This window comes from Trachypithecus francoisi, unplaced genomic scaffold, assembly GCF_009764315.1.
Source record: "Trachypithecus francoisi isolate TF-2019V2 unplaced genomic scaffold, Tfra_2.0 Contig01440, whole genome shotgun sequence".
In the NCBI taxonomy this organism is placed as follows: domain Eukaryota; kingdom Metazoa; phylum Chordata; class Mammalia; order Primates; family Cercopithecidae; genus Trachypithecus; species Trachypithecus francoisi.
The window spans coordinates 15404399-15431387 of NW_022681431.1; the positions used below are offsets into that span (position 1 = coordinate 15404399).

Genomic DNA, 26989 nt, shown 5'->3' on the forward strand with positions numbered 1-26989 from the left:
TTTTTGTTATAGTAACCTAAGATGGGAGGCTTGTTTTGTTTTTCCTAAATTCTTAGCTGATATATAGAGCATTTTTTATATATAGTTTTTATGTGTAGCATTTGTTTCATTTAAAATCCTAATTTTTATTCTAATCAACAGATTATAAAAGATTAAATAGGTACCAGGAGACATGAAAGAATGATCTTCAACATTTCTCAAGCAGCTGCTGATTATCTCCTTTTATGGAGGCATAACAAGCTCCTGGAGGCCTTCTACAGATTCTAAAGGGAAAGATTTTCTGGGAGGTGAGAAAGCCACTTGAGAGAAGGTTATTTTGATTTACTAATTAATTGAGTGTAAAGGTAGTACTGGGCACAGTGGCTCACACCTGTAATCCCAGCAGTTTGAGAGGCCTAGACGGAGGGTTGCTCAGGAGAGTTCCAGACCAGCCTGAGAAACTTGGTGAGACCCTGTCTCTACAAAAATTACCAAAAAAAAATTAGCCAGGTGTGGTGGCATACACCTGTGGTCCCAGCTACTCAGGGTGGGAGGCAGAGGTGCGAGGGTCACTTGAACCTGGGAGGTCAAGACTGCAGTGAGCCATGATTGCCTTACTGTACTCCAGCCTGACAGAGCAAGACCCTGTCTCAAAAAAAAAAAACTCTCAGCCAGCCAAGTCACATGTTGCTCCTTTGAGAATGAGACAAATGTCCAAAAAGATAACATGTGAGATTTAAAGAGCAAGTTCTAGAAAAAGACTACAAAAATTTCTCCCAGTTGGGAGATTATCTGCAATCTTGTGTTGAGGATTTCTAGGACCTCACCAGACTCAAGGGGCAGTGCATGCTGGGAGTATTTTATAATGTCTACCATAGACAAGGGCTGTGAATTTGCTGGCCTTGTCCTTGGTATTACTTTATTCCAATTAGATACCCCAGCTGTAGGAACTAGAAACAAATTTCTCAAAAGCAATGGCTTATGTGTTAAAGAGCCAATTCAAGAAAGATCCAGTTCCTGCTTTGTCTTATAAGCAGGAACTGCTGTTACTGCTAGGAAAAGAATGGCCTGGAGAAGCTGCTCTGTTGGCTTGGCAAAGAAGAGTGACACATGTCAGAGTGAGGATAAGAGACCCTATTGAATATCAGGATGCAAAATTATACATTTGTTTTTCTACAGATTAAGACAACTTCCAGTTTACTTGTCACATTAATATTTTGATGGAATATATGCAAACTAATGATCTGTGTCCTATGCTTGGTACAATCTTATACCAAAAGGCCTTCAGTGATTTCTAGGCTTTTTTAAAGTTCAGAGTGCAGTTGTTCCTAATGTTTCTAAGAACCCCGTGTCAGTAATTTTTAAAATTCTGTCTACACCCAAATCTAGGTATACCACCTACATTGGCAATTCAGTAATTTAGAAAATTCCTAGGGGACTGTGGCTCACAGAAACTACCGATCCGAAACACTTTACAGATTAGCAAAATAAGGCCAAGAAAGGGAAAGAAACCTACTCACATTATTCACTCAAGTTTAATGACAACACTCAAATCAATGAAGTATAAAATAATGCTGAGACACCTTATGGTGCCCAAAGTGTCCTTTATTCTATATCATTCTATTTGAGTTTTCTTGCTTTTACACAGCTGGGAAATGCTTAAGGTACAAATTAATAAATTTTAAACTCAGTATGGAAAATACGTTTAATAAATTAAAGCAAAAAAGATCTGAGGAGATCCAAGAGCTCAAGATAAGCTGTAACCAGAGTCTGAAGTATCCAAGGAGCTATTCTTTTTGAGGCATGTTCTCAGCTTCCAGTTATCATTTGATAAACACATCAGCAAAACGTTCAGTGTTTTAAACAAATGTAGACTTTATTTTGTACTGTACAAAGTGCTAATTTCAGTAGATCCATTAAAATAGAGAATAAGCAAGATCACTAATAAAAGTAATGGTCGTTAAATTAATGTTAGACACAGTTTACAGCGTTTTACTGCTAGTGTTTTAAGTTACCATGAGCAGTATCAAAGTACTTATGTAGCTAGTTTCTAATACTTTACAGAAAACCCAGTACAATTTCAAGTGCTTATAGCCAACATAAGCATATTTCATATTGGAAATAGTTATCCACATGTTAACAAGAAACTATGGTCCTCAAATATGCCAATTTTAGAGTCTAATAACTACTGTTAGTAACTATATGTTTTGGAATAAGTTATTTACGCAAGCCAAACTTCAGCTGAGGTGATCACTAGACATCTGTTTCCAGAGCTTCAACAATGTGTGCAGCAGAAGGACGATCTTTAGGGTCTTCATTAGTACATACAGAAAAGAGTTCAATTACTTTCTGGTATGATTCATTGAGTTCTTCCATATTAATAGGTGGCCTAGTTCCCAAGGCTGCATAGTATGCTTCATCATCAAAATCACTTTCATCAAAAGTTTTATCTTGAAGGAGTTAGAGATTGAAACAATAAACAAAATCACTGTATGTCATGGAAAAGTTTAATAGCTCACCCTTCTCCTGAAACAAGAATTTACGGTCCAGTATGCTTTCCATTCTGCCATGGACAGAATGGAAATGTCTTCAATTGTCCTGCTATCAAGTAGATTGGCTTTAGTTTTGGATTTATAGGTTATCGACCCCTACTACCACCCTTCCTATGATAGCTTTCCAGTCATTTTCTCAGGTAAGGAGAGTTTTTAAGGCAATTTTTTGCTTCTCTGGATAGCCTCAATTTTTCCCCCTATTCTCAATCTATGTCTCATTTTTGTGAGATTAAACCTTGGTGGTACCAAATCAGTCATCAGTACTAACACATATCTTAGAAATTACACAACTAAAGATCTGATAACTTGCTATTTTAAGTTTCAACAGAAAGATAAAAATTATATAAACTAATCTTTAGTGTGAATGAAGAGACTGGGATTTATGTTAGAAATTGTATTCATACCTTCATCATCATCATCATCATTTGAAAGATTAACGTGTGGAATCGATAAAGTCATCATTTCCCACAGAGTAAGGCCAAAGGCAAATATGTCTGCCTTGTCAGTAATAACACCATTCTCCTCCAAAGCTTCTTTGGGTTTCCATGGCTCTGTGCCAATGTAACAAGCCTCAGGGTCAGTCACTGAAACAAGCAAGATGGTTATGAAGGCAGGCGCTACAAATCACAAAAAGGCAAGCAACCCAGAGGGAAACGGGCAAATGATTTGAACAAGTAGTTCACAGGTTAATCAGTATAACCAGTAAATGTGAAAATACACTCAACCTCAATAAGGATTACTTTCTACCTTTCAGGTTGGTAAATATTCCAGAAGCTGGTCAGTTGGCAGGTATGTAGAGAAACAGCAATTCTCTTAGAAATTAGGAATACAGAATGTGGATGTTGAGATTACAGACTCTGGAGCCAGACTGCCTTGCTTGGGTTGGTTCAAAGACAAGTACAAGCTGCGTGACCTTGAGCAGATCACTTCTAGACCTGAATTTCTTCAGTTTGTGAACAATATTAGGCTGAGAGAAGTACAATTTCTATGCTTCCATGATTGCTATGTCAAGGAAAAGGGAAAGGGAGAAATCACACACTGGCTCTTTTTTAAAGCCCAAGAAAAATAGGTCCACTCACATCTCCATTTAAATTTTAGTCAACTTGTCAATTTCAATGAAAAAGCCAGCTAGAATTCTCATTAGGATTGAACTGACTCTCTAGATCAATTTGATAAGCATTAATATCTTAGTAGTATTGAGTCTTCCAAACCACAGTCATATATTTCTCCACTTAGTTATATCTTACTGAATTTTCTCAGTGATACTTTATAATATTCATTACAGAGGACTTAGACTTTTTTGGTTAGATTTATTCTGAAATATTTTGGGTTTTGGTACTTGTAAATAGATTTTAAACAATTCCATTTTCTTTTCTTTTCTTTTTTTTTTTTTTTTTTGAGACGTAGTCTCGCTCTGTCACCCAGGCTGGAGTGCTGTGGCCGGATCTCAGCTCACTGCAAGCTCCGCCTCCCGGGTTCACGCCATTCTCCTGCCTCAGCCTCCCGGGTAGCTGGGACTACAGGCGCCGCCACCTCGCCCGGCTAGTTTTTTGTAGTTTTTAGTAGAGACGGGGTTTCACCGTGTTAGCCAGGATGGTCTCGATCTCCTGACCTCGTGATCCGCCCATCTCGGCCTCCCAAAGTGCTGGGATTACAGGCTTGAGCCACCGCGTCCGGCCAACAATTCCATTTTCAATTATTATTGCTAATACACAGAAATGTAATCACTAACTTTACTATAGCTGTTTTATAGATTCCTTGGGATTTTCTACCTAAACAACATATCAACTAGAAACAAGGACAGTTTGTTTCCTTTCCAATTTTGCCTTCTCCTTTTCTTGCCTTATTTTAGTGGCTAGGGCTATAGGACTGTTAAATAACACTGGCAAGAGCAGGCATCCTGGCCTTGTTCCCTACTTCAGTATGACACCTGCAGGTTTTTCTTGTAGACAGCCTTTCTCAAGCTAAGATCTCTTCTATTTCTAGTTAGCTGAGAGGTTAATCTTTTTTTAAATCAAAAATGGATGTTGGGTTTTGCAAACACTTTTTCTGCATCTATTGAGATGATATGTAGTTTTCATATTTGATTAAAGACTTAAATGTTAGACCTAAAACCATAAAAACCCTAGAAGAAAACCTAGGCAATACTATTCAGGACATAGGCATGGGCAAGGACTTCATGACTAAAACACCAAAAGCAATGGCAACAAAAGCCAAAATAGGCAAATGGGATCTAATTAAAGAGCTTCTGTACAGCAAAAGAAACTACCATCAAAGTGAACAGGCAGCCTACAGAATGGGAGAACGTTTTTGCAATCTATGCATCTGACAAAGGGCTAATATCTGGAATCTACAAAGAAACAAATTTACAAGAAAAAAAACCATCAAAAAGGCAAAGGACATGAACAGACACTTCTCAAAAGAAGATATTTATGCAGCCAACAGACACATGAAAAAATGCTCATCACTGGCCATCAAAGAAATGCAAATCAAAACCACAATGAGATACCATCTCACACCAGTTAGAATGGCAATCATTAAAAAGTCAGGAAACAACAGATGCTGGAGAAGATGTGGAGAAATAGGAACGTTTTTACACTGTTGGTGGGAGTGTAAACTAGTTCAACCATTGTGTAAGACAGTGTGGTGATCCCTCAAGGATCTAGAACTAGAAATACCATTTGACCCAGCAATCCCATTACTGGGTATATATCCAAAGGATTATAAATCATGCTGTTTATTGTGGCACTATTCACAATAGCCAAGACTTGGAACCAACCCAAATGTCCGTCAATGATAGACTGGATTAAGAAAATGTGGCACATATACACCATGGAATACTATGCAGCCATAAAAAAAGGATGAGTTCATGTCCTTTGCAGGGACATGGATGCAGCTGGAAACCATCATTCTCAGCAAACTATTAGAAGGACAGAAAAACACAGCAGGTTCTCACTCAGGTGGGAACTGAACAATGAGAACACTTGGACACAGGGCAGGCAACATCACACCCTAGGGCCTGTCGTGGGTGGGGGGCAGGGGGAGGGATAGCATTGGGAGAAATACATAATGTAAATGACAAGTTAATGGGTGTAGCAAACCAACAGGGCACATGTATACTTATGTAACCTGCACATTGTGCACATGTACCCTAGAACTTATAATAAAAAAATCTGTTAATATGGTGAATTATATTGACTCCCCCCTCCCAGCTTTGAGGTATAATTGACAAAAATTATATGTTTAAGGTATACAACTTGATATTTGATATACGTAAACACTGTGACCTGACGGCCACGATCAAGCTAATTAACATATCTATCACCTCATATAGTTACCATTTTCCTTTTTGTGTGTGAGAATATTCAAGATCTACTCTCAGCAAATCTCAAGTATACAGTATTGTTAACAAAGGGCACGAAGCTTCTATTAGGCAGGATGAGTAAGTTCTGGTGACCTAACATACAGCACAGTGAGGACACTGATACTTGATTGTTACAACTTTTCCTTCCTGGAATAAGTCCTAGTTGGTCAAGATGTAGTGTCTTTATGTAGTATTAGACTGAATTTGCTAATATTTTGTTAAGGATTTTGATATCTATGTTTGTGAAGGGTATTGGACTATGAATTTTTAATGTCAGTTTATGTTTCTGGGTACATAGCAGGTGTATATGTTTACGTGTTAATGAGATTTTGATACAGGCATGCAGTTCATAATAATCACATCAGGATCAATGGGATGTCCCACAATGTGTCAGGTTTTGATATCAGAGTTATGCTCTGATATCAAAGTAGTTATATGTTTTTGTTTTTTTTTTTTTTTTGAGACGGAGTCTTGCTCTGTCGCCCAGGCTGGAGTGCAGTGGCCGGGTCTCAGCTCACTGCAAGCTCCGCCTCCCGGGTTTACGCCATTCTACTGCCTCAGCCTCCCAAGTAGCTGGGACTACAAGCGCCCGCCACCTCGACGGGCTAGTTTTTTTTTTTGTATTTTTTAGTAGAGACGGGGTTTCACCGTGTTAGCCAGGATGGTCTCGATCTCCTGACCTCGTGATCCGCCCGTCTCGGCCTCCCAAAGTGCTGGGATTACAGGCTTGAGCCACCGCGCCCGGCCAGTTATATGTTTTAAACAGCATTTATTAACCATTCGTTTAACTTCTGTTCATATAAAGAGACACATTTAAGTATTATTTACTAAATAATATGTTGGAAGCAGAGGCTTTCTCTTGAGGCTGGCTCTTGTTTCTCACCAAGAACATATCTTAAATTCCCTGCGAAGTCAATGATCAGTAGTATATACAATAGAGAAGAAAGGGCAAAGAGCCAAAGACCAGCCTTCATTAACATGCCTCTTTTCTGCTTCATTCCAGTTTCTTCTACCAGTTTCCTAAATCTTGTCACTTTACTGATGCTAAATAAACCGCTTTACACAACCTTACTAAATTTTACTTTCTATTCCCAGATGCTTTCCTGCTTAAAGATCCCAATCCAGTTACAAATCTTTCCCAAAGATAACTCCAGTTAAAATATATACTAATACTACTACTAATAATAATACAGTAATTTATACTGTACATGTGGCAAGGGAGAAGACTGCAGGCTGACTAGGAGAGAGAAAAGGGACTTTTTACCATATACTTTTTAAAAATAGTTTTTGATTTTTGATCCATGTGGACTTACATATTTAAAAATGTAAACACTGTATTAAAAACAAAATTTTAAAACTTAAGAGTACAACTTACCAGTCATATTTTCATCCAGTGGTAGAGAGACTCCTACATCACAGATTTTAATTGTTTCAAAATCTCCTTTAATTACAACATTTGAAGACTTTATGTCTCCATGAAGCAGTTTCTTTTCTTGGTGCAGATACTAAAATAGTAAAAAATTTAACACATATGAGCAGAAACACAAACTAATAAAAAAATGTGATAACCTCCAAATATAACTACTTGAACTCCCTTCCTAAACTCTAGGCTTACATTTGTCCAGCATTTCAACCTTATTTTTATTTTTATTTTTTTGAGACGGAGTCTCACTCTGTTGCCCAGGCTGGAGTGCAGTGGCACGATCTTGGCTCACTGCAACCTCCGCCTCCCGAGTTCAAGCGATTTTCCTGCCTCAGCCTCCCAAATAGGTGGGACTACAGGTGGGTGCCACCATGCCCGGCTAATTTTTGTATTTTATTAAAGACAAGGTTTCACCATGTTGACCAGGCTGGTCTGTCTCGAACTCCTGGCTTCAAGTGATCCACCCGCCTCAGTCTCCCAAAGAGCTGGGATTACAGGTGTGAGCCACTGTGCCCGGCCCAGCATTTCAGATTATTTGAAACAAGACAAGGGAACATCCCATGTTATCTCAGTCTGCCATACTGACCAGAAGTCTAAAAGTTTATTTAGAAATAGATCCTCCCACTAACCTTTTATACTTATAAAATAAATAATTATAACTTTTTTCCCAAGACGACAGAGTCTTGCTCTTGTTGCCCAGGCTGGAGTGCAGTGACGTGATCTCAGCTCACTGCAACATCTGCCTCCCAAGTTCAGGCGATTCTCCTGCCTCAGCCTCCGGAGTAGCTGGGATTACAGGCGCCCGCCAACACGCCCGGCTCGTTTTTGTATTTTTAGTACAGATGGGGTTTCACTGTGTTGGCCAGGCTGGTCTCGAATTCCTGCCCTCGTGATCTGCCCGCCTTGGCCTCCCAAAGTGCTGGGATTACAGGCGTCAGCCACCATGCCCAGCCAAGTTAACTATTTATAAGTATGTATATATACTTGTAGTTTCTAAGTTTACTTATTAGTTAACTTGGTAAGTTGTATCAGAAGATACAACTGCAGATTTCAAAAGATATCACAATTTTGAGGCTAGTAATTTTTAGAAACAATTTTGGAATCTTCAGTGAAGCATACATAAATTGTTGAGACCATGTGGGACAATGAATGACTAGGGACACACGTACGTATAAGGATGTTTTGGTTGATGATGGACAACATATACAACGGTGTTGTATAAGATTATATCTTATTTTGATTTTGCCTTTTCTATGTTTTGATATGTTTAGTCACACAGTACTTACCACTGTGTTACAGTTGCCTACAGTATTCAGTAGCGTATCATTCTATACAGGTTTGTAGCCTAGGAGAACTGGGCTATATATACCACATAGCTCAGGTGTGTAACTGGCTCTACCATCTAGGCATGTGTAAGTATACTCTATGATGTCCGCATCACACAGTGATGAAACTGCCAAATGACACATTTCTCAGAACATATTAAGCTACACATGAATGTAATTTGGAAGCAGAAATGTAAGCCTCTATTTTGTTTTCCACTAACCCCTTTTTGGAACTGACAAGTAACAATATCCATCCACATTCAAAGATGTCCTGCGAAGTGATTATTTGTTCATTTAAAATATGAACAAAAACAGAAGTCATTTAAAATATAATGGCATAGTTACCTTTAACCCTCTTGCCATATTCAAAGCAACTTTTAAAATTATGGCTGCTGGAAAAGGATCTCGGCTGGCTTTATATCGTTCTTCTATTAAGTCATTTAAAGACTTTTCACCTCCATATTCCATAGCAAGACACAGACTGCCATCACTGGCTTCAGTAAAAGCACGATAACCTTAAAGAAAACATGACATTTCTTCACTAATATAGAGAACAATAATATTTAAGTCCTTTATAGTAATGTGATTGAAAACATGGATCTGGACTAACACAAATATACAATTAAACAGCTACTATATATAAGACTAATTCAGTAGATCTCATTTAAAATGCCTTCAGTGTTTGCCAGTAGTACCACAAATTAAAATACTTTTACTTCCCTTTGCTTCCCTAAATATAATGGTTTCGCCAGCCCTACTTGTATTAAAAATGAAAAACAAAATCCAAGAAATTACCTAAATGGATTTAAATTATCTAAATGATTTTATATTCCTAAAATCTTCATAGAACTAGCAACATAATTTTATCTATTTCCACGAAGTTTAAATATATAGGCATCAAAAAATATTATATGCAAATTTTTATTTTAGACCAATCACATTAATTTGATTCCCATTAAACATCCAGTCCCATCCTCTTCATTTCTATTAGTGAGACCAGTTAAGAGAGCATATAACCTTTTTCTGAATAAACAAAATAATATACCAGACATTACTACCAAATTTAAACTTACCAACAATGTTTGGATGATGAAGGCTTTTCAAAATCTTAGCTTCATCCATTAGTCTCTTTTGATACACACTTCGATAATGATCATTACATATAGGATTAATCTTTTTTACAGCCCAAGGAGAATGAGACAAACCTCTTGGAGATCTAAGGAAAAAATTCATTTAAAAAGGATAGAAAACAATACAACCACAATACTTTTTTAAATGACTTCCAAATTTTTGGGAAAAAACTTGAAAGAAATTTGTTTTAAAAAACAGTATTTAAGATATTTGGACTATGAACACCTCTGCTACATTTCCATTTCAATTGGGAGATAAGGTCTAATAGACAAGTCTTACTATCTATACAGTGGAAGGGACAGGATAAAAAGAACTTGAAGGGTAAAGATGGAATGTTACAAACTTTAAACCTGAAAATTGTTACTTTCCAATTTTTCCATTTGAGTATGTCGGACTACTACTTATTAAATATTTTAATTATATGTATCAGAGATGAGTTATAGGATGCTAAAGAAAAAAATTAGGAAATTTAAAGAAGAGATAATCAAGAACATTTTGCCCATATATCATCATCCAAAGAACAACATGCTGTTCTTGCTCCACTACACACTGACCAATTCACCTTATACCTTTTACCACATGCTCAAAGATAAGTGCTTAAGGAGATAATGATGAACATACAAATGAGAAAAATTTAAACTTTCTATTTTCTAGGAAGATTCAGCCATTTTAGAAATATCTAAGGTATAAATGTTTTAAGGCCTAAATAAACAGGTAAAATAAAGTCAGGGAAAGATTTACCTGAGGTGGTAGATATTTATGAGTACAGCAAATCACAAAATACTTACGTATATGCAGCATAACAGCACAAAACCTAGTGAAAGAGCCTCAGAAGTTTAAGACAGAAAGTTTAATGGTAAGAACACAGGAGATTGAACCAAAGATCTATTTAGCTTTGCACTCTCTCACAGGCATAGCTCTATGACTGCAGAACCTTTTTTGTTTAATCAAAAAACCTATACTAAAAGGATCACAAGATTTCTTAATTCATGCACATCTATCATCCGTAAGTTGATCTAAACTATTCTTAAACCTCCAGTTTTAGATAACAGCAGCATTTGGCCGGGCGCGGTGGCTCAAGCCTGTAATCCCAGCACTTTGGGAGGCCGAGACAGGCGGATCACAAGGTCAGGAGATCGAGACCATCCTGGCAAACACAGTGAAACCCCGTCTCTACTAAAAAATACAAAAAACTAGCCGGGCGAGGTGGCGGGCGCCTATAGTCCCAGCTACTCGGGAGGCTGAGACAGGAGAATGGCGTGAACCCGAAAGGCGGAGCTTACAGTGAGCTGTGATCCGGCCACTGCACTCCAGTTTGGGCGACAGAGCGAGACTCCATCTCAAAAAAAAAAAAAAAAAAAAGATAGCAGCATTTGAGGATAATGATGAGCATCTGCATATCATTTTATTATGAAAAATATATTTTTCAAGTTTTAAGGGTTGAAAGTTTAGCTCTTGAAAGTTTAGAATTTAGTAAACAAGTCAATCTTCATCTTTTCCATAACATATTCTAATCTATAGAATAAGAATAGATTTATGAAATCTGAATACTCGACCATGCAAAAAGCTGGTTCATTAAAAAGACTAATAGAAAAAAAGGCAAGTTTCTGATGAGATTACACAAGAAAAAATAAAGATAATATCACAAATAAAAATGGAAACAAAACTACAGATACAAGAGAAAAAATATATAAGTAAATAATAAAAGCTTTATGCAATCATTTAAGACAAAATGGACAAAGACTTAGAGAAATCTAAGAAAACTGATGAATAAATTTAATCACCAGTTTAAAATGTTCCTACTAGAAATACAAAGTGTAGATGATTTTACAGGTGAGTTTACTAAGCTTTCAAAGAATTTACCATTCAGTCTTATATAAACTGTTTCCACAGGGAACAGAAAAGGGACTATGAGTCTCATATAACTTTAATTTCAAAAAATAAAAAGGGACAGTAGAAAAAGGAAAACCACAAGCCAGCCTCACTTAGATATAAAAATCGAAACAAACTTTAACATTAGCAGACTGAATCCATCAGTTTATTTAAAAATACTACTACATCAAAACTATGTTGGATTTAACCAAGGAATGCAAACTTGATTTAACAAAAAAATATAGACTTCTGGGTTAAAATTGCAGCTTAAACATACACATTGTTTTTATCCTTTCCAAGCCCACTAAAATAATAGCAAATGGATATTTTAAGACATACCAGCCAGGAAGAATGGAAATAGCAGAGGAGACAACAGCAACAAAATTTCAGAAGCTGGAAAGCAGATGAAAGTAACTGACTTAGCCCCAATTAACTGCTTGCAAGTTATTTAAACAGCAAGTAGGGCTGGAAGGGGTAGCACACAACTGTAATCACAACACTTTGGGAGGCCAAGTAAGGAGGATGACTTGAGACCAGGAGTTTGAGACCAGCGTAGACAATACAGTGAGACCCCTTCTCTACAAAAAACTTTTAACACCCACATGTGGTGGCCCATACCTGTAGTCCAGCTACTTGGGAGGCTGAGGAAGGAGGATTGCTCAAACCAAGGAGTTTGAGGCTGCAGTGAGCTATGATGGCACCACTGCACTCCAGTCTGGGCAACAAAATGAGACCCTGTCTCTAAATAATAATGATAAAAAACAGGTGGACTCCTAGATACCCTCCTTAATTCTGCACTAGCTGCCCATCCCCCATCCCCAGCTTCTAAAGATGGTAGACTAGCTTTGGAAGGTATAAAACAAGTCTTCAGCCTGAGGTTTACTGTCAGTTGAGAACCTGTAATACAGAAGCAGGGTAATAATTAATCACCATATGCATACTAAGTGCTCAATGAACAGGTACATGTGCATATACCTGTGTTATCAACACCTAGATACTGAACATTTCTAGCACTCCAAAAGACTAAAGATGCTTTTTTCTAAAAAGGACAATTAATTTAAAACAAGATAAAAACTCAATAGAAGTGTTGAAAGATAAAGCTGGGGAAATCTCAGGAAACTGAGAAGATAGCAAATAAGAAAACCAAGCAAAAAAGAGGTAGATGAGAAATCAGTAAGTTCAAAATTGAAATAATAGGATTCCAGATGGAGAACAGAGAAAAACAGGAGTGAAAATCAACAAAGTAATTTTTAAAATAATGTCTCAAAAATTGAAGAACAGGAACTATTCAGATTCCAAGAGCCCCATATCCACTAATGTCATTGGGAAATTTCAAAATGCTAGCAACACACAGAAGATCATACCAGGATCCAGGACAGTGGGAGGGACAGATAACATAAAACGGATTACATATGAAGAATCAGCAGTCAAAAAGGCTTCATGATTGTCAACAACAGTGTAAGCTAAAAAAAAAACTGTCAGTGACTAATATTCTCAAAATTCTGGAGGGAAACTGTTTCCAAATGAAAATCGTAACCCAGAAAAACCAAAAAGGGCCATTCGAGTATGAGTAAAATGAAAACATTTTTGGAAATGCAAATTCTCAAAAAATATATCTTCTGTGCACTGATTGATGGGGAGCTACAAGATGTCCTAAATGAAAACAGGATGTAAATCAAGAAATACTAAGACACAAGATAGAGAAAAACACAGGATCTAATTCAGCAGAGAAGCACAGGAAATTTGCAGGTTATGGATAAAAGACATCCCAGGTTGATAGGGCTGAATCATGAGGAGTGGTAGGGTCAGGCAGGCACTGCTGTTCTTCAAGATCAGCTATTTGAAGCTTTTTGACTAAACCACATACAGTGTAACTTTGTTAAAAACACTTTACATTTAAAAAGTTTTTTTAAAAGGGGGAAAAAATGAAACTAGCCATAAATCTATGAGAATTTTTTCTTTCAAAATAGGAGTTAACACTAAAAAACAAATTAGAAAACAAATTAATACCACACAAACATACAAAAAAAGTGTTTAAACTGCAAAAATGCTTCAGGAATACCCATTGTATATAATTACTAAATTAGTCTTAATTAGCCTCTTATTAAAGAAAGCATTTCTATCTGGAAACAATGTAATCCTGGATGAAGCTAAGATACTGAGGGTTGGACTAGTCAGACTGATTTCAAGAATGCATTAAGGAATATATATTAACTTAGTTTTTTACCACTTAATAAACATGAAACTAGGTACAGAGTAATGATTAAAAGAAGTAATTTTGGGCTGGGCATGGTGGCTCACGCCTGTAATCCCAGCATTTTGGGAGGCCAAGGTGGGCAGATCGCTTGAGGCCAGGAGTTCGAGACCAGCCTGGCCAACATGGCAAAACCCTGTCTCTACTAAAAACACAAAAATTAGCTAGGTGTGATGGTGCACACCTGTAATCCCAGCTATTCAGGAGGCTGAGGCAGGAGAATCGCTTGAACCTGGGAGGTTGTGCCACTGCACTCCAGCCTGGGTAACAGAGACTGTTTCAAAAAAATATATGAATAATAAAAAAACAATTAAAAAAAACACTTTGTTGACAGCTATATTGGCACCATACTTGTTCAATTATTTCATTTTTCTTTTAACACAATATTCCTACTTTAAAATCATGTATTTACCCTTCTTAATAACAATGCTATAAACCTTTTACTTCTTTTAGAAGAGAATATCTTAGGAGGGCAATGCTGCAGAGGAGACAGCAGTTACTGACATCACCCAACACTGGCTTCCTCTTTGAGGTTTTCTCATGAAGAATCTGGTTTACCACAAAGGTACCCTTTCCCTTGCCACTTCCTCTTCTTATGGAAGCCAATGAAAAATTAAAAAGTAAATGACTTCCCCATTAATAACGCATCAGGAGGAATCTAGGAGAAAAGCAGAGGCAGAGCTACTGGCAAAGTTATGAAAGGGTCTAGGGACTGGAATACAGCCGTCAGCCAGGATCAGGAACAGACACCGAATCTAAATACTGGAATTTTCATACTACTTTTTTGTCTCCAAGTACGGTAGAATTATAGTTACATGTAAAAAGGTTAATCTGAACTCTTACACTTACCTTTTCATAAGGTAAACATTTACCCCAGTACCAAAGCCAAGCTTCTGCATAAATGGAGAGGCCGGGATATTTATAGTTGGAGTTGAACATAATACTAAATGTCAGAGAAATAAAAAATAAAATTAATAAAAAATAAAAATAAAAAATAAACAAAACCTCTTAACACTCTCAATATACTACTGCCAAGAGTATTAATTGGCACAGTCTTTTTGGAGAGCAATTTGACAACATATATCCTAATTTTAAATGGGTACCCTTTGACCAAGTCTACTTTTAGAGTTTCATCCTAGAGTAACTCTGAAGCAGAGGTTGGGAAATGCCCTGTTTTTGTATGGTCTACAACCTACGAACTGTTTTCACATTTTTAAAACATTGTTAAAAGATAAAGGGATTGGATATGGTGGCTCATGCCTATAATCTCAAAACTTTTGGAGTCCAGGCCAGGAGGATCACTTGAGTCCAGTAGTTTCAAACCAGCTTGGGCAACATAAAGAGACTCCATCTCTACAAAAAAATTTTTTTTTAATTAGCCTGGCATGATGGCACACACCTGTGGTCTCAGCTACTTGGGAGAAACACTTGAGCCCAGGAGGTATGTTCATGCCACTATATTCCAGCCTGGGTGACAGAGCAAGACACAGTCTCAAAAAAAAAAAAAAAAAGATGAAAAGATGGAGCTCTGCTTCTGCTCATGAAAAATAATTAACTACCCCCGACAATTAACTGTTCCTAGAGTTACCATCTCGCCATGAACTAGAAAACTAGACAAAATATAATTGTTTTCAGACACTTGACAATAGGTAGAGCAGCGCTGTGATCCCTGAGAGAAGAGAAACAAATGAGATGAGCCCTATCACTGCCCTAACTTACTGCTTAAAGGCAGTTTCCAGACTGCAGGACAGAGGTTACATAATCCAGCAGTCCTGTCACATTGAGAGAGAGATCAGAGGTCAAAAAGGACTAGGTGGCTAGAATTTGTGGAGCAGAGAACTAAAGAGAGCTCCAAAGAGAGCACTTCAAAGATCTGAACAGTCTCCCTTTGAGTGTTTGGCCAAGTACTTATCTGCACTTAACAATGTGTAGATGCCCCAAAGCTGGGAAAGCACCAGAGGAAAGCAATTGGCTCAACAATTACCAGAGATCATACAGGTCTAGGAACACTTCATGTCACCATGAGCCAGAGATGGTAACCCTATAACACATAGTAAAGTCCTCTAAAAGGGTCACAACTAGATAGTACAGCTAGATTTTAGCCCCAGATAAACATTCATAACAAAGCTTAAAAGCCAGTCGCAAAAGGAACAAGCTAATGTACAGGAAACTTAACCTCAGACCATAACTAAATCAAACCCTCTTTAAAGGAATAACAAAATCCAGTATTAGACAATGCAGAATATCTACCACCCAATCAAAAAGTACCAGGCATGAAAGCAGCAAGAAAATATGACCCATACAAGGAGAAAAATAAATCAATAGAGGCCCAGCGTGGTGGCCCATGCCTGTAATCCCAGCACTTTGGGAGGCCAAGGCAGGCAGATCACCAGGTCAGGAGTTCGAGACCAGCCTGGCCAACATTTCTCTTTAGTAGAGAAACCCCGTCTCTACTAAACATGCAAAAAATTAGCCGGGAGTGGTGGCGGGCACCTGTAATCCCAGCTACTCAGGAGGCTATGGCAGGAGAATGGCGTGAACCTGGGAGGTAGAGGTTGCAGTGAGCCGAGATCGTGCCATTGCACTCCAGCCTGGGCCACAGGGTAAGATTCCATCTCAAAAAAAAAAAAAAAAAAAAAAAAAAAATCGATAGAAACATACCATAAGGTAACAGGAGGCCAAGCGTAGTGGCTCACGCCTGTAATCCCAGCACTTTGGGAGGCCGAGGCAGGCAGATCACTTGAGGCCAGGAGTTCAAGACCAGCCTGGTCAACATGGTAAAACCCTGTCTCTACTAAAAATACAAAAATTAACTAGGCATGGTAGCACATTCCAGTAATCCCAGCTACTCGGGAGGCTGAGGCAGGAGAATCACTTGAACCCAGGAAGTGGAGGTTGCAGTGAGCTGAGATCGCACCATTGTACTCCAGCATGGGTGACAGAGCAAGATTCTCTCTCAAGAAAAAAAAAAAAAAAATGACAGGGATGGCAAAATTAGCAGATAAGAACCTTAAGACAAATATTAAAAATATGCTCAATGATATAAAGGAAAGTCTGAGCATAATAAGGAAGAAAAAGACAAAATAGAAGCTTAGGAATGAAAAATACAATGAATAAGAATTACATCATCTTAGAGCAGAAAGATAACTAAATCTTAAGACAGAGCAACAAAAACTATCAAAAAATGAAGCAAAGAGAGAAAAAGATTTTAAAAAATCATCAATGAGCTATGGGACAATAGCAAAACAGCAGATTTACATCCAACAATAGACAATTACATTGAGTATAAATGGTCTAAACAGCTGTCCAATACATCATGCTGCTATGTAGAAATGTCTACATCTGTGCTGTCCAGTAAGGTAGTCAGTTGCTACTGAGCACTTAAAATGTGGCTAATACAACTGAGGAACTCAATTTGTAATTTTATTTAATTCTAATTAATATGTATCCAAATTTAAATAGCCACAAGTAGCTAATGGCAAAACAGTCAAATTAAAGGAAATTAAAGTTGTCAGAATGTTTGATAAAAACAACTCAAGACATGCCATGTATAATAAACTCAATTTAAATATAAAGACACAAATAGGGCAAGAGTAAAGGGTTGAAAAACATCATTAAAATACAAAATAAATCTGGAGTGGCTCCATTACTACCACATAAAGTGGACTTCAGAACAAAGAGTACCACTGAGGATTAAGAAGGGTATTTCATAATAGTTAAGGTATAAATTCATCAAAAGAAATAACCATCCTAGGCCAGACAAGATAATCCCAACACTTTGGGATCTGATTTATGGTTTATGTATCTTGGTGATCGTTGCATGCACTTGAAAGGGAGGCCACGGTGGGTGGATCAGCTGGGGCCAGGAGTTTGAGACCAGCCCGCCCAACATGGCGAAAACCTGTCTCTACTGAAAATACAAAAATTAGCCAGCCATGGTGGTGCACGCCTGTAATCCCAGCTACTTCAGAGGCCAAGGCACAAGAATCGCTTGAGCCCAGGAGGTAGAGGTTGCAGTGAGCCGAGATCGCACTGTTGCACTCCAGTATGGGCGACAAAGGGAAACTCGAAAAAAAAAAAAGTAAAGAAATAACCATCCTAAATGTGTATGTACCTAATAACAAAGCACAAACCTTCAAAATACATGAAGCAACAACTGATAGAAATTGAGGGTGAGGGAAGCCGACAAATCCACATTGTAGTTGGAAACTTCAACTCTCTTCTCTCGTAATTAATATAAAAAGTACACAGAATATCAGTGGGGATATAGAAGACCTGAAGAAAATAACACAAACAGGTCAATCAGCTTGACCTATTGACATTGTAGAACACCGTGCCCAACAAGAGTAGAAAAAAATGTCCTTTTCAAGTGCATGCAACATTCACCAAGATACATAAACCGCAAGTCATACTGATTAAAGAAAAAAATTAAGAAAATATAAAATACTAGTACTAGATATAAAAAAGAACACTAGAAGGTTAATAAAAGTATATCAAGAATAACTTTATACCAGTACATTTGACAATTTAGAAGTGATGGACAAATTCCTTGAAAAACACTAACAAAATTCACAAAGAAAATAAAAGATCACTTGAATAGCCCTGTATCTATGAACTGTGAAATCACAGTTAAAATCTTCCTACTAAGAAAACTCCAGGCCCAGATAGCTTTACTAGTGAATTCCACCAGTTTAAGGAGGAATAAGAACAATTCCACATAAAGTTAAACAAAAAGGTATTTCTATTAAAAAAATAGAAACATTTCTCACCTTACTTTATGAATACAGAATAACCTAATACTAAAACTAGACAGATATCCCAAAAAGACAACTGCAGTCCAATATCCCTCATGCATATAGAGCCTGAACGGTCAGTTTAACACTTGAAAATTAACGTAATTTACCACATTAAGAGATTTTAAAAGAAAATGTAATAAATTCAGAAAAAGCGCTCTACAAAGTTCAATACCCACTCACGATAATAACTAGAAATAGAAGAAAAATTCCTCAAACTAATAAAGGGCATTTGTGAAAAACCTACATCTAACATAATACACTGGGAACAAGGAAGTATATCCACTAACGTTTCTATTCAAAAACATACTGAAGGCAGTGCAATTAAAAAAAGTAAAAGAAACAAAGCCATACAGACTGGGAAACAAAGTAAAACTGTCTTTATTCATCGACAAATGACCAACCATATACAATATCCTAAGCAATCTATTAAAAAGCTAATGGAATAAGTGAGTTTAGGATGGTTGCAGGATACAAGGTCAATATGAAAAATCTGTCACTAGAAATGGACAACAGAATATTTTCTCATGTTATTTTCTAGAAATTTAATTTTAGCTATTTTTTATATAATGGGAGTTAAGGGTCAAGGCTTATTTTTTGCATATCCAGGTGTTTGTTGAAAAGATTGTCCTTTATCTATTGAGTTGCCTTGGAAAATATCTTTCCCTCACAAGAGCGATATATGGATGAGAGAGAGAAAGGTAAAGCAGTTCCTTAATGGGTCAAGCTAAGTTGATTATTGAGCAGGGAGAGCCTCCAAACCTGTTAGATTGTCAATAAAATTAGTCCAGATATGATCAAACCCTAGCCTATAAAATAAGTCTTATTTGTTAATATTAACATCATAAAGGGGATTTACGCTAAAGTTTCTAAGTGACCGATAATAAAGAATCAAACTAAATATTACTAGGACATTTCTAAGCGAAACAACAATAGTAATAGTAAAAAAAAAAGTCTTACATCTGCTATCTTACCAGATTTCTTTTTTTCTGATAATTTGCATGGTGTCTTGAAATTACTGATCCCTTCCATTGTGACAACCACTCTCAGTCCTATGATGAAAACAAATTGCAAGTTACACAGCAGATACAAAGAATACAACTCTCATTCATGAAGAAAAATGCCTATAGCTGAGCACAGTGGCTCATGCCTGTAATCCCGGCACTTTGGGAGGCTGAGGTGAGTGGATCATCTGAGGTTGGGAGTTCGAGACCAGCCTGACCAATATGGAGAAACCCTGTCTCTACTAAAAATACAAAATCAGCCAGGCGTGGTGGCGTATGCCTGTAATCCCAGCTGCTCGGGAGGCTTAGGCAGGAGAGAATCGCTTGAACCTGGGAGGCAGAGGTTGCGGTGAGCCGAGTTTGTGCCATTGCATTTCGGCCTGGGCAATAAGAGTGAAACTCTGTCTCACACACACACACACAAAAAACGCCTATAACATTATCACTCATTTCATCACAAACAAAATTTGAGAACTAAAAAAGACCTCAACAAACATTTCATCCAATTTTACTTAAAATGAGGGAACTAAAACCAAAAAGTACAATTACTTACCCCCATCCTAATATTAGTGATTGGGTATTTTAATTATAAAGTAATATACGCACTTAGCTAAAAAAAAAAAAAAATCACCTAGTACAACAAGGTAATCAGTATGTCTCCCTCTCACACTTCCCAAGAGTAGCTGTTAACATGTCTCTTATATCCTTTAAGGAAACTGTGCAAGCAGCATTTTTCATAACAGCCAAAAGACAGAAACAACAGAACTCTCCATCAGATGATGAATGAACAAAATATGTGACATAACTGTACAATGGAATATTCAGTCATAAAAAGGAATAAAGTGCCAATATATACAAGAATGAACCTTGAAAACATTATACTAAATGAAAGAAGCCAGACACATAAAGGCTACATGTATGATGATACCATTTTTTTTTTCTTGAGACCGAGTCTCGCTGTGTCACCCAGACTGTAGTGCAGTGGTGTGATCTCGACTCGCTGCAACCTCTGCCTCCCGGGTTCAAGCGATTCTCCTGCCTCAGCCTCCTGAGTATCTGGGACTACTGGCACCCACCACCACGCCTGGCTAATTGTTATATTTTTGGTAGAGATGGGGTTTCACCATATTGACCAGGCTGGTCTCGAACTCCTGACCTTGTGATCCACCCACCTGGGCCTCCCAAAGTGCTGGGATTACAGCATGAGCCACCGTGCCCATCCAATGATCCCATTTTTAGGAAATGTCCAGAAAAGGCAAATCATGGAGACAAAAAATAGCTGAATAGTTGCTAGGGGCTGGGAGACAAAGAATGTGGAATGACTGCCAGTGGGTATGGGGATTCTTTCTGGGGTGATGAAAAGGTTCTAAAACCAGATAATGGTTTAATATATTAATCTCTGAGTATACTAGAAACTACTGAATTTTACACTTTCAAAGGATGGATTTTTATGATATATTAATTATCTCAATAAATGGTTATAAAAGTTGTCTATGAAAATAAAATGAGGCCGGGTATTGTGGCTCACACCTGTAATCCCAGCACTTTGGGAGGCCAAGGCAGGCGGATCAGTTGAGGTCAGGAGTTCGAAACCAGCCTAGCCAACATGGTGAAACCTCGTCTCTACTAAAAATACAAAAAAATTAGCCAAGCGTGGTGGCGTGTACCTGTCATCCCAGCTACTTAGGAGACTGAGGCAGGAGAATCGCTTGAACCTGGAAGGTGGAGGTTGCAGTTTGCCAAGATCGCACCACTGCACTCCAGCCTGGGCAACAGAGCGAGATTCCATCTCAAAAAAAAAAAAAAAAAAAGAACAAAAGAAAATGTACATACCACATATATAAACAAAGCAACTCAATGTGTTTCTTTCTTCTGTAACATAAAAATTTTTTTATCTTAAAAATTATATTTCTTTTTAAAAAATTAGGTTTCCTATTAGATTTATTTATTATAAAGCAAAACTGTTCCTACATGTCTATAAGCTCATTTGTCTATATAAAAAGTTGGGAAGAAGGGGGATTTGCTTAAATTTTTTATAGAGCCCTTAATACTAGCATCTTTAAAAACTGTGTAGTAAGGTGAAGAAAATAATCTCAAAGGCCCAGCTTTAAATGTCTATTAATGACAAGTTTGTTCATCTTGTTTAAAATGTAGCTACAATCACGATTGTCTTCAGATTTACCTGTACTGAAGAGCCCCTTTACATGTATTTGTCAAGAATATAATAATTTTATGAAGTGATGCATTTAACTTGAAGGCAGGAACTGCAGAATTTCTGAAACCAGTTTCAGAACTTTGGGGAAGGATAAACTATTTAGCAGAGTGGTTGCAGGAGGTATTTCTACTTCGGAAATAATTTCCCCATGTCATTCTGACTCCCCTTCTTCCATCTGTGTTATCTTTCCCCACAGGACGCTGTGATGCGGCACCTCAAAGATCTTCTAAGACTTTTTTTTTTTTTTTGAGACAGTTTCACTCTTGTTGCCCAGGCTGGAGTGAAATGGTGCAATCTAGGCTCACTGCAACCTCCGCCTCCCAGGTTCAAGCAATTCTCCTGCCTTAGCCTCCCAAGTAGCTGGCATTACAGGTATGTGCCACCATGCCCAGCTAATTTTTTGTATTTAGTAGAGACGGGGTTTCACCATGTTGGTCAGGCTAGTCTCAAATGCCTGACCTTAGGTGATCCACCCGCCTCAGCCTCCCAAAGTGCTGGGATTACAGGCCTGAGCCACCGCACCCAGCTTTCTCTAAGATTTCTATCTACCTCTGTGAAGCTACTCTTCATTCACTCAATCAATATGCACACACTGAGCACATACCATGTGCTCTAACAGTGCACTGTTCTACACTCTGGAAATAGAGCAGCCAACTAGACCCAAACAAGTATGAAGATAAACGTACACTATTTCAGGGGAAATATATATCAGTGAAGGGAGCAGAAGGCCTTGGGAAGGGGCTTAATATTTGAGTTTAAAGTGGTCAAGAAAGGTCTCCTTGAGAAACTCATTTGAAGGAAGTGAGGGAGCAGGGCCAAGCAAATATCTAGTGGAAGTCTTCCAGAGAGAGGGCAAGAAATACAAAGACCCGAGGCAGAAATCTTCACCAAGAGGCGAGCTAGCAAGAGGGAGAAAGAGACAAAGTCAGGGAGGCTGGGGGTAGGAAGTGGCAAGTCAAGTAGAGCATTGTAGCCACAGGATTCTGACTTCTACTCAACTGTAGTCACAGTCAAGATTTCAGCTTGTACTGAGAGACAGAAAGCTGTTGGAGAGTTTTGTGGAGGGGAGTCAAATAGGTGGGTGGATATGGGTCTAGAATGCAAGCTGAAGATTTAAGTTTGTGGGATGGCAGCACGCAGACGTTATTAAAGCCAAGAGACTAGGTAAGATCATCTAGGGAGTAAACTGTAGAGAGACGAGGGGTGAGCCCTAGGGCATCCAAGCATGAGAAAGGAAAAACAAAGCAACCAAGGAGGTGCCAATAAAGTAGGATGCAGAAAATCCGGGCGCATAGAGTGTCCTGGAAATCTTATAATGAGTCTTATAAGTCTCACTGCCTTTTCCTGCTCAGTCTACGGAGGATTTGATATTCAGAAGCAGCATGTTTTTAAAAAAGAAAACCTATGTCTAAAAACAACTAGGTTTAAACAGAAGTCTTAACATTTCATTATATTCTCTTAGGACTGAGTCCCACCTTCTACTCCAAGCTATTTGCACCTCAATATACCATGTCCTATCCATTTCACAGTTGTCTGAGGGCCACTTTTTTCCCGACTGCACACTCAGGTTTAGGCATTAACTACTGACAGATGGCTTTTGGCCAGTTGCCCAAACTCTGCCTCAGATCATGTTATGTATTGTATATGCATTCTTAACATTAATTGTTAAATAACCATACTAATTCTAAATCACAAGGGTCTCATGAAGATGACAGCTAAAAAAAACAGTGAATATTTAGATGAAGATACATTAGAAATGGCAGTAGGATGACCGTGAGCAGAATCTCATACTCTGTGGATTACTTAAGATATTTTTAACAATCAAGTACTGTTTAAGAAGCAGCATTAAGGTGAGCAGCACTCAAGCAAGCTAATCTGCAGATCTGCCAGGTCAAAATGTCAGTGACCTTTGGGCCCTAAGCCTGGGACCCTGGGACTCAACAAATAGCTGGATACTACTGACAAAGCTAAGGCGCGGAAGGGCAGCAGAAAAGGGGAAAATAAAAGAATGAGAGGAAAAAGTAAAGGAGAAAAGAGAAAGTAGATGTAGAACGTCCAAGGGAAAGCAAAGGCCAAGTGTGAACCGCATGAGTCTCAGCTCCTCTGCATCTCACACGCTCAGCAGGGTTCGGGAGTGGAGGTCAGACTGTCTATCCCGATCCAGGGACTCACAAGGGGGTGGCTGCCAAAATCCTTCTTCGGCTGTAACCATATCCTACCCTGTCACGAAAGCCCCTGCAGAGGCCTCGGCTCCGGGCTCGGCCCCCGCCGGGGCTCGCAAAAAAATTCCCCTTACCAGAGTCTCAGCCCCGGGAAGGAAAGGTCGGAGGTGAAGAGAAGTCGTGGCCAAGTACCTCTTCAAAATTGGTCCCGAGAGGCCCCCAGCGAGGCCCTGCATCTGCCTCTAGCACCAACACGTACGCCCGGCAGCAGCCGTTGCTATTCGAACTCTCCAGGCTTTCAAAAGGTCGCGCGCCGCGCTAGCGTCACCCCGGACCTACGGGGCGGCGTGAAGGACACGCCCCGCCGATTCGCCATTCCTTCTGCCTCGCCCAGGCCTCCCAATGCCCGCAGGCGCCAAAGACAAAGGAAGGAAGGAAAGGCGCGGGGAGCACAAACATTTACAGGAACCATCAGCCCTTCCGAGGAGCACAGATCCCGTGAATAGAACACACGTGCCTGTGCTGAAGGCTGAAGCGCTCTCCAAACGCTCACATCTGTGCTGAGTGTGTCGTGATTATGATGTCAATTTTATTACAGGTTTATGAGGCCTTGAAACACTATCAGGACAAATGTGTGGCTTAAGGAACAATCATCTTTAGCCGAGGGAAAAAAAAAAGATATTTAGAAATGTTGCTAACTCATGTAATTGCCACATTCAGTTCAACATTCTTTATTCAACGATTATTTAGGAACATCTACTCCCCAGGAGGGGATGGGCCATGGGGCAGACCAGGGGGCCCAGTGCTTGGGGCAGGGGGTACCCCTTGTGGGGCCGCTCATTTCTGTTTTAAGGTACACCAAGGGTTGGAAAAACCACACCAAGCAAAGAACTTGCATCAAGATCGAGACTGGAATCCATTAATGTAGGTGACAAAGCCCCGCAAGTCTGATCACCGCCTGGTGAGAAGGCTTCTCCCCAAGACACGCGGAAGATGTGCCCTGAGGCATCCTCAGGTCCTGAGGATCGTGGATATCAAAGAATATGAGCCAAGAGGTACAAATCACATGTTGGAGTTTGCCTTCCCCTATGTGACCACAGTTCTAGATGATGCGAAAATTTACTCAAGCCACGCTAAGAAAGCTACTGATGTGCAATTGCAATGCAGTGTGTGCCGACCAGCTTTTATACCTCTCTGCCCCAAGAGATTTTTATTAGATATTGCAAGGCAAAGAAATCAAACCCCTTCGCCATTGATCAAGCCCTATTCAAGTCCTAGATTGCCACCCAATAGATATTGCTTAACAGCTCCAAACTATATGTTGCAGGGAAAACCCCAAAACTAGGATACAGCCACAGAGGCCACCTGGCTTGCAGCAGGAAGGAATTCGAGAGCAGGCCCTTAGAGTAAAATGAGAGCAAGTTTAATTAAGAAAGTAAAGGAATAAAGGAGTGGCTACTCCATAAGCAGAGCGGCCTGGAGTGTTGCAGGTTGGCTATTTTTATGGTTATTTCTTGATCATATGCTAAATAGAGGGTGGATTATTCATGAGTTTTACAAGAAGGCCCTGGGGATTTTCTGGAACTGAGGGTTCCTCCTCCTTTTAGACCAGAGAGGGCAATAACTTCCCCGGGTTGCCATAGCATTTGTAAACTGTCATGGCACTCAGGGGAGTGTCTTTCGGTAGCTAAATCATTATAATTATCCTATGATGAGAAGTGAGGATGACCAGAGGTCATCCACTAATGGATTTCAGTTGCAATCTTGACCCAGGTTATGTGCCTGGAGTGGTTTTTCCAACCCTGGTATACCAGGAAAGGAAACGCTGAGTGGCTCCCCATGGGGTGCCCTCTTGGTTTTGGTGGGTTTGGGCCGCCCTCTTTACTGCGTCTGTTTTATCAGTAGGGATCTTTGTGACCTCTATCTTGTGAAATCAGTCCTGTCAAACTCCTGTCTCATACATACAGGCTTAAGTCTTTACAGAAAAAGGTATCAACTTCTGAGGGAAGAATAACAGTCCCCATGATATCAGTGGGCCAGGGGAGGTCCTCAAATGCCGGTGGGCCCTGGACCCCGTTCTTGACACCGTCTTGAGAATGAATTCAAGGATGAGTTGGAAAATGGTGAAAGTATGGAGATTTATTGCAAAGGGAAAAAGTACACACTTAAGAACAGGCATTGTGGGTGTACTCAAGATGTTCACACAGTGAGGTTTGCAGTTTCTCTCTGTAGGGGTTTCTTTAACCAAGGGATGGAATAGTTATGAAAATTCTTTGGAAAAAGATGGAGATTTCTTGAACTGTGGTGCCACTCATTTTTACACCAATATGGGTGTTCCCAGAACTGTCACTGCGCTGGTGGGTGTGATTTAGTGTGTTAATGAGCATATAATGAGGTCCTAGGTGAAACCTAGGTCAAATCCGGTGCATTGGGTCTAGTTGGTCTTAGCCAGCTTGGTCCACACCCTGTTTTTCAGGGGTTCGTCAGCCCATAGCCCCTACTCAAGGGAAACTTCTGTTTGGAGTTTTTATTCTCCTGTGAACACCCTGCATTATTTGTCTCACCCAGGTTAAATGTTGGTTCAGTTACTAGCCCACCAGGTACTCACACACTGGGCACACCACCCCCACAAACCATGTTTGTGGCAACTAGAGTAAGGACTCGAATGTCCCTCACAAGGCAAAGGTTTACAGTGCAGATGTCTGCTTCACATTGCCCTGTGAAGCATTAATTCCTGTAACATCAGCAATTCAGAATGTTCTGGTTAATCCACCACGAATGGTCCAGAGACATTCTTATTACACTAATATGGTGTCATCACAAACTACCACCAATGAAAAGAAAACATGAAGATGATGATGAGGAGGATAATTTGTAATCTAGCTTTGATGTATGTAACATGTATACTTGATTTT

General features: G+C 39.1%; 1 protein-coding gene and 1 pseudogene across 2 annotated transcripts; one reads left to right on the forward strand and one right to left on the reverse strand.

Annotated features, from left to right (window-relative positions):
* Positions 1-1566: 1566 nt before the first annotated feature.
* PBK (PDZ binding kinase) lies at positions 1567-24613 on the reverse strand. Of its 2 annotated transcripts, none has more exons than XM_033229381.1 (8): positions 24267-24613; positions 19668-19745; positions 14750-14843; positions 9717-9859; positions 8989-9158; positions 7271-7400; positions 2936-3115; positions 1567-2429 (listed from the first exon to the last, which is right to left on the reverse strand). In XM_033229381.1, the coding sequence occupies exons 2-8, from the start codon at positions 19723-19725 to the stop codon at positions 2233-2235; spliced, it is 972 nt and encodes a 323-aa protein (XP_033085272.1). In that variant the 5' UTR covers positions 19726-19745; positions 24267-24613; the 3' UTR covers positions 1567-2232. The 2 variants fall into 2 exon arrangements, with proteins under 2 accessions (XP_033085272.1, XP_033085271.1); XM_033229380.1 differs by having other exon boundaries at positions 24209-24551.
* Positions 24614-24847: 234 nt separating this feature from the next.
* On the forward strand, positions 24848-26952 carry LOC117092055 (annotated as a pseudogene).
* Positions 26953-26989: the final 37 nt, after the last annotated feature.